This window comes from Electrophorus electricus, chromosome 15 (genome assembly GCF_041902795.1).
Source record: "Electrophorus electricus isolate QZ-2024a chromosome 15, ASM4190279v1, whole genome shotgun sequence".
Lineage (NCBI taxonomy): Eukaryota > Metazoa > Chordata > Actinopteri > Gymnotiformes > Gymnotidae > Electrophorus > Electrophorus electricus.
Genome location: NC_137511.1, coordinates 10,569,343 through 10,578,123, shown reverse-complemented (window position 1 = coordinate 10,578,123; position 8,781 = coordinate 10,569,343). Strand labels below are relative to the sequence as shown.

Genomic DNA, 8,781 nt, shown 5'->3' with positions numbered 1-8,781 from the left:
AATAACAGCATAATGACTTTGTTGTTTTATTGTCACATCTTTTTCGTTTTCTCTTCTTTTTTCTTTTCTATTATTTCTCTGAGTGAGCTGGATGGCTTAATTCACAACCCCATGTGTATTTCTAGAAATCATGTGCTAGCCTTCACCCTCACAGTTCGGTGGGGTCATGTGATGGGGGGGGGAGATTTAGTTAGCTAGATGGTGGAATTGTAATCTAGTAACATGAGGACAAAACTGGGGTAAAAAGTAAAAAGTAAGGAACAGTGTGTAAGAAAGTGTATAGAACAGCATGGCTGTTGTAACTTCATGAATTGACTAGAGGCACTAGCATTATTACTATTATTATTATTATTATTATTATTGTTGTTGTTGTTGTTGTTTACATTTACTTATTTCATTATTCATCTTACCTAATAACAGCATAATGATAATTATAATAACATTTATATTATTGGATAAACATTTATAAATTGGAGTGCTTTCAGAATATGAAACTATAATAATCATTTCAACTGCACTTAAATTTTTTATGCCAGGGGTCTCACAGCCACTGAACAGCATTTAACAGTCAGTGACATCATCATCATCATTAACGGAAAACTGGGTGTGTAGTATAGCCTAATTGGTAGGTTAATAATCAGCTGTTTAATTTAATGGACTGCACAAATTAAAAATGTGAAATAGGCCATCATAAGTGAATAGAGTGAACTAACTAAAAAGAAACACGTTGACAGATATTAAACAGAAAATGGGAAGAAGATGAAAATATTCACACAAACTATAAATAGGTTGACTGAGAATATAGACAAGGGAATGTGACTTGTGTTTGTGTTTTAGAATAGCCTCAGTAAGAGTCAGTAAGACCATGGATAAACTTTTATTCCCATTTTTTTAATGTAGAAGAAATTGAGCTATCCTTGGCCATTTATTTTATTTCATAATGGTGTATAAACTGGTTTCACATTTATTTATAGGCATATGGAACCTGGGAACAAAAGTAATCAAATGCACCATATAAAACCTGCCTGGCTTTGTTGAGCATTGCATCATAATCAATGTGTAATTTTTAGTAAAAAATTATATTACTTCTTAGATTCTGTCCCCACATAGCCACAATGAAATGCATACTGGGACAGTGTAGAAAGAAAACAAGAGAGAGTGGGAGGGGGGAAAAGAAAAGTAGGAGGAAGAGGAGAAAGGCAGGAGGAAGAAAGAAGAAATTAAGGAGGGAGACAGAGGGACAGGGAGGGGAGCAAGAGAATGAGAATGCAAGAGTGCAAGTGATCTGTGTGAACGCCAGTGAGAGACATAATTTCAAGGCAGAATATGAATGAAATCCTGAACAATGTGCTCTTTATGATGTGTTCTTTGATGTACTGGAAAGGTAAACATTATAACAGATCAGTCACTATTGCTGGATTGCAGAGGTTAGTTGCAACCCACACACTAAATACACAGCTGCTACTATCTGGGGGTTATTGCAAGGGACATTCAACTGCATCACTTTCAAATATAACCCAAATATTGAACTGAATGATGTAGAACATTAATGAAAATCCACAAAGGTTTTGAAGAAGACTTTTCAGTGTGTTGATTTAGGATAAGCCAGAAAACTGCACCAGTGGAAAAAAAAAAAAGAAAAAGAAAAAAGTATAATTGAAGTATACTTAAGCACACAGTGCATTTCCTGGGACAGAAATAAGTACACTTAACATATGGTAAATTGGAACTAGTTATACTATAGTTGTATAAAAGTAGAATATTTCACAACTGTGTTAACAATATATATATATATATATATATATATATATATATATATATATAATTAAATTAAATTTTTTCTAAAAGAAAGATTCAATGTCCAAATTAGGCAAGTTGACTTTTGTTATGACTATGGCTAGAATAAAAGGATCAATTGTTTTCAACAATTTCTGTCTATTGTACTAGGGGTAAGAAATTTAATCACCGAAGTGCCCAAGAGAAGGCTTGCTGATCCTTGTGTTGAACACCTTTGGACCATCAGAATTAAGGATTTGTCATTTGCAGTGGCTAGACATTTTAATGCTAATGTTCATTCTATTAATCACGCATCTGTTTGCAGTGTCAGTTGTTAAGAAGAAACTCAAACCACTGCTCTACACTCTGGGAACTTTAGAATGAACACACCCACACTCATCTCCAGCATGCTGAAATCCTGAACTTAGCCCTGCTTTGGGATCTACAAGTCCTTGCCCTTCAACTGGTGTGTGTGTGTGTGTGTGTGTGTGTGTGTGTGTGTGTGTGTGTGTGTGTGTGTGTGTGTGTGTGTGTGTGTGAATACAAACCATTTTATGGCCATGTTTGTCAGCCCTATTGGTGCTGGACAATACAAAAGGTATCAGCACTATGATTTAAAATATTTTTGTAGTTTATTAGGGTTTTATTTATTTAGATTAAAAATGGTTTGTTCCACAAAATGCCTGTTGAACAGCATTTATCACTGTATCAGCTGACAAAATATAAGCTAAATATATTGACTAAAACAAGCATATTACTCAAATTATTTAATGAATGAAGCAAATACAGCTTGTAAATATTAAGAATTTCAGAGTACTTTCAAAAAGTGCCAGGCACAAAAAAAAAAAAAAAGTCATTTCATAATGCCCCCAGTGTAAATTAGGACTATGCGTGCAACGGTCCAAAATGGGACTTTATCTGCAGCAAAGTTTATAATTTGAAACATCCTCATCCATCTCTTATAGGTTATAGGTGATGGCAGGTCAACCCATGTCCACTCTAGGACCTGTTTCAGTTCAAAATCCTATCTGTTTAAGGCATTAGTTTAACCCAAGAACAATACCTTTCCTCCTTATGCTGGCGATATCCACCCGAGTATAAAAAGGAGTGTGGAGTGGATGGGAATGGCCACTGCTGAGACACAATGTAGCATGTTTGCTCATCACTGCTTCAATACATTCATGACAATGTTAAATTTAAAATCAGAAATGTTTTAAACCAAGTAAAATGTTAAGCATTTGTTTAGTTGAACGAACAAACAATGCTGATTCAGAATTAATTTATTGAACGATAGACTTGAAACTGAATTTCTTTTGAGTTTAAATTTGTCATCACCCATATCTAAACACACTGAAAATGTAATTCCATTTCATCTCTAAAAAGAAATCGCATGCTGTAAGTACAGGAACTATGAATGCAACGACGCATCAAAGCTTCTCTTTAACATGACTTAAATCACCTGTCACTCAAAATAAATAGATGGAAAAAGTTATCTACAATTTCACTAAACATAATACAAGCTATGGCTTCAGGTTGTTTAATTCAGTTCTATGCATCAATTTCAAGAATACCACCATCTGTAATTTTTGGATGTTTATTCTGGGAGAATGTTAATGAAACCTTTATTTTTTCTCCACTCAGAACAAAGTCAGTATGTTCTCTCTTTTCAAACCCTTTGCAGACAAACATGGTAAGACATTTCAGTCATTATCCAAGATCTCTCAGCTCAACACTTTTCAAACTAACGCAAACATGTATCTGTTTTTAAACTGTAAAGCCTAAAAAGCAGGAATGGGTTAGATTCAGTTTGTCCTTTTCCTTTCCATGTGAATAGTTCACAATCCCACCTCAATGTTTTCTATTACCCCTGATGACTACTTCCTCTTTCCTCCACCACCATTGGCTAGAATCATTACTAGTCTCGTGAAGATGTTGAGCGTGTCCATGTAAATGCCCATACACCTGCAAGATCAGATTTACTAAAGTTAACACAAGCCTATAAATTTTGGTTGGAAATGTAAAAATGCTTTAATTTAATTAATTAAAATATTAACTGAAAAATATGTAGTTTTGACAAAGAACAGAGCAGAGTATCAAGCAGAAAAGTTGCATAGAAATACTGGCCCTAGAACCGCTTGGACACTTACGCATTAATGGGGTCATATTTCTGCACAGCATATATTGGGTGAATCTCGGCACGTTTGATGACTTTCTGTGTGTCATAGAGCAGGAACATGCTGAAGAGGACCAAGCCCCCGTAGACGGCCACGGAATACAGTCCTGCCCCGAACACCGAAGTGGGTGGCAGGAACATGGACCCTTGGGGGTATGGAGAAGAACAGCATTGTTGGAAATTTCAACAATCAAAGCAGGAAAGAACCGAAAACAAAATTCTGGAAAATTCATCTAATGACTGCAGTAATCACAATGGAATAGTACGGTCATATAAAGCTGAGACACCACTTTTTTGGAGGTTTAAACAAGGTATGAATACATACCCAGAGAGGAAGCAAAGACCACCCCAAAGCCAACTGCGAGAGGCCCCCCCATGCTGAGGAACTTCTCGCTGGGAGCACACATGGCCACGGTGGACAGCCCCCCAACAATGCCTGCTGTGTACCATGCAGCTCTTACCATCAGAGGCCCACCTAACAGGGTGAGCGGAGCGATGACAGCTCCCATCACACCTACACACACACACACACACACACACAAAATCGCATATACAACATGTATTAGATAATATTCCATAGCAACTTGTTTGCTACATGAAATGAGTATTGCAAAATTTGACTCCATTATGTAATTACAGCTGCGCAAAACACTTTTAGTGAGATGGACAAGTTTACCTTTTCAGACAAAAATGGCTCTGTTTAAGGTTGAAGTACATTGCACTTTTCCTCCAAAGCACGGTTTTCCTCCATTTTACACAACATACTTAGAAAGCGATCTGGAAATACTGTAAAAAGGAGCCTTCTTGCCCAACCAATGCACTACTGCCACCCAGTGATTTTTTTTTATATATATTGTGAGCCTCCAGCATCAGGGTAAAAGACTACCTTCCAGACAAATCTAGGGCTCACACTACATATGCAAGCCATAGACTTAAGTATTACAACAGAAAGTGTAAAACTGACTTCAAACCACTAAAAAGAGCTTCTTTGACTTGCACCTTAACTTGCAAAATGGCAAGTTTTAAGGTCTAGCTGATATTACCTGCATGCAGCATCCAGGCCAGATGTTTGGGAACAGGACTGTGCTCATAGGAAATCGACCTCACCAACATGCCCGCACCAATCATAGCAGCAAATGTCGCTCCAATAGCCTATTCAAATAAGCAAACAAATAAATGGTAAAAACAGCAAACAATCCTCCATAGTCAAGGACGATATAAAGCCCCAAATACACACTCTGGCAATACAGACCACATGGATGGGAAAAAAAAGAAGCTAATTTTGTGAAACCGCTTCCCTTCTGTTGAAGCTGACTGATGTGCAGAAAAAAAAAATACCAGCATTGCAGAAGACAATACAATTCAATTCTAAAACCTAAACATATGTTTGAGCAATATTTCAACAACCACAACAAAATTAGTAAGATACATTTATTTGCACTGTAATAATTCATAGATAATAAAATGGAAGCACAGAAATATTAAATAAATGCAGCAATACAAATAGTGATTTTGTTTTCCCTAGTTTTTAGTTTCTTTGAACCCTTATCATATATTGCATTTTGAACAATAATATTTGTTAAACACTAAATAGCAATATTTCAAATTCATCATAAAAGTGTTTTTCAAGGTCATTACCAGCCAGGATCCTCGCATCATGAGGCCCATGAGAGCTGGACTCCTACTGACTGCCACAGCAGACAGAGCCGTCAGACCCACACTGCCTGCAAAATACATGTACGTGGCGTGGATCCGGTCTTTCACGTACTGGGGCCAGATACTGCAAAGGACAGAACATGAATTGGAGGTTGGACGTTGCCCATATGAATTTTTATTTGAGAAGGTAACTCATGCAATTTAGTACCAAAGTAAACAATCAACTTCACTATATATTCTCAGCCTAACACAAACTTTGTGTCAATGACAGTATTCAATTTTAAATTCTAAGCTTCTTTTAGAATGTCTTAGTCTTTTAACCTTTAGTATGCAAGTAAATATTTAATGTATAGTAATTTTCCAGCAGGAAATACAACCTATACTTCAAATCAGCTTTTTAATGACTGCTAAGCAAGAACGATTACATAGCATATAGTTTTTAACTTAAAGGTAAAGGTTACATTTAATTACTCCAGTTACAGCACAATTAAGATTTAGTAAACAATTAATTGACAATTTAATAGCTATGATCTATGATTAGGGGTCTGTAAATTGTTAATAGTGAAACACTTTAGCTAATGCATTCCATGCAGCACTTAATAGTATGCAATTTATAGATAAATCTTTCTGTGAAAAGCAAATAATTAAATTAGTTTTTCAAACAATTCCTAATGCTACCTGTGGTATGTTTCTCAACTCTTTCATCAGTAATGGCACCTATGTTAGCATGCTGGTAATCACTTCTGTATAATGTATGCTATATGTGAATCCTAGGTTTACAAATTACTCTTAAAACTAATTATGGAAATTATCCGTAAATTTCAACATTACAGAATACTAAAAATATTCTGCTCTGACCAAAATCCATCATCAGATAACTGGCACAAAGATGCTTAGTAACATCAACGCAATGACTCAGCATTACCACTACAATATATTTCAGTTTGGGTTAAATGAATAAATAAATAAATGTACATGCACTGCAGATATTTTAGGCCACAAGGACTTGAATTTTTTAAGAGTAATGTGATGAAAGTTCTTACACTTACACAGCTTTCTCTATTGCTCCAATCTCATTTGACATCCCAAGGCCATAATAACACAAAGCTCCCATTCCAACAGCTGCTCCTCCAGCCAGAATAATCCTGCCCATGTTATCAACTACAGATGTGTGGGATGGGTTGGGGGGAGACAGAGCCAGAGAGAAATACAGTTTTTAAGAAATGTACAAGGATGCCAAAGCTAGTCAAATACCCCTACTTATCCATATTTAAAACTTGGTAAGACACAATTTGCTTTTCAGTAGAAGAAGTATCTAATCAGAGCGACTGGAAACTTTAGCACCAGCCACTGTACACAGAAAAAAGAACACGCAAAAAAACCTGATGCTGTGTCTCCAAGCCCTGTGACATGCCTCAATGTTCAGTCTAGACACACAGCAAGATTTCTATGTGAGAATGCAACAGATTATAGCAATCACTTTTAATAGCAGTGTCTGTTGCTGGCTCAAACGCTGTCTCCTGCAGCTGATCTCTGGCTGTCTTGCTCCTTCGAAATCCAAATCTGGCTCTGGTAGAATAACCCTGATTCAATTAGACAAGAAAGCAAAAGAAGTGCATATTTTAGTCAGAACATATTTTAGTCGGTGGGCACTTGAACCACTCAAACAGTAAGAGAAGCAGGGAGAAATTTTATTAGCCATGTGACTGTGATGCAAGTTAAAGCCCATTTAATAATCTACAGGATGGTCTTGGCAAGGACTAGAAAACGCTTACAGAAATCGCATACTATGTAGCTAGGTATCTGTCGATAGAGCTGGATAAGAGCTTGTTTTAGGCTGGGCTTGGCTTACCTGCTGATGTTTTAGCAGGACTGGGTAGGTTTTCAGGGCCGAGCTCCGCACAACAGGGGAACCCTGGGTCACGGCCGAACGCAGCCCGAACACCGGGAGAGACCGCAAGCATGCTAGCCTCGCCGCCAACATCGTTATAAATTTGTATCGTCACCCCAGGAAACACCTAACACTCAAACACAATTTCTTAGGTTAAGTACACACATTTAATGTACAAGACACACCACACGAAAGTTATCGTCCTATGTTAATCTAGTAAACACAGCTAGCCGTTAGCTAATAAGCTAAAGTTATGTAGCTAACCTAGCAAGATAGTTAGCGAATGACTAGTTAGCTAGTGAGGTTAATGTCAATCAACGATGCTGTAACAGTTGTTTCATGTAATGACAGTCCAGAGAACAGGCAAGGAACATACAATTCACAAATGTATATGTAGCTAGCTAAGCTAGATGTCTACGCAAGATGTTGATTCTTAAAGTCACATTCATGATTTGCCTAATGCGGCCAGATAGCTAGCTAGCTATCGTTAGTTAGCTAGGATACCTGGGGAAGCTAGCTTGTTAGCAATCCTAGCATAGGTAGTTGCTGTTCTGTCATGAAAACAGCAAGTTCTTCGTCAGAGGATTATATGGTACTTCAGTTGTCGCTATAAAAGTGTACATTTTCAAAGAAAGTCAAAACTTACCAAGAATTTGCTCGAGTTCTTGATTTCACCTTAAATGCGTTTACGATTGACAACACGACACAACGTTCCTCAATTTTCTTGCGCGGTGCATCACAAAGTTGTCAAACGGCAGACGTAGAGCATTATGGGATTCTGAGTACAAGATTACAAATATCTAAATTGATACATAGGTAATTCAGTTTGTGAATAAGCATGAAAAAGTAACGCCTATGCTTGTTTTTGCTAGAGGATAATGTGCAATTTCTTACACTACTTTGACTTGGCGCGGAAATTGAAAAATGCGAAGTGCTTGTAAAAGTGTTTGTAAGAGTCATAGTTACATGATTGTATGCCAAAAACATCCAGAAGTGTAAAGGCTATAGTCCTATACTATTCATTTTTAAATTATGCTACGTTTAGGCTAACCATTTGTGCCACAATTCTAGCTAAGTGTAAGGCAAAACAGAGTGTCTAGTTGTTCTGGGTATTTTAGTTAGTGTGTTACTGGATTTACTAAGGTAGGATAGTACCCCCTCAACATTCAGAATCTTCTAAATATGTAAATATGTAATACATTACTACACGGTGTCAGTACTCAAAGGAATCAGGAAAATATATATACATATAAACCTTTAGACCACTAATTTAATGGCCTACCTT

The 8,781-nt window shown here is 36.9% G+C and overlaps 1 protein-coding gene across 2 annotated transcripts; it reads right to left on the bottom strand.

The window, feature by feature from the left end:
- Positions 1-3,038: 3,038 nt before the first annotated feature.
- On the bottom strand, positions 3,039-8,274 carry ghitm (growth hormone inducible transmembrane protein). Of its 2 annotated transcripts, none has more exons than XM_027027577.3 (9): positions 8,143-8,274; positions 7,458-7,623; positions 7,086-7,188; positions 6,655-6,766; positions 5,588-5,729; positions 4,993-5,101; positions 4,275-4,463; positions 3,924-4,095; positions 3,039-3,738 (listed from the first exon to the last, which is right to left on the bottom strand). In XM_027027577.3, exons 2-9 carry the CDS (start codon positions 7,587-7,589, stop codon positions 3,651-3,653), a joined length of 1,047 nt encoding a protein of 348 aa, XP_026883378.2. In that variant the 5' UTR covers positions 7,590-7,623; positions 8,143-8,274; the 3' UTR covers positions 3,039-3,650. The 2 variants fall into 2 exon arrangements, with proteins under 2 accessions (XP_026883378.2, XP_026883379.2); XM_027027578.3 differs by having other exon boundaries at positions 7,458-7,629; positions 8,143-8,256.
- Positions 8,275-8,781: the final 507 nt, after the last annotated feature.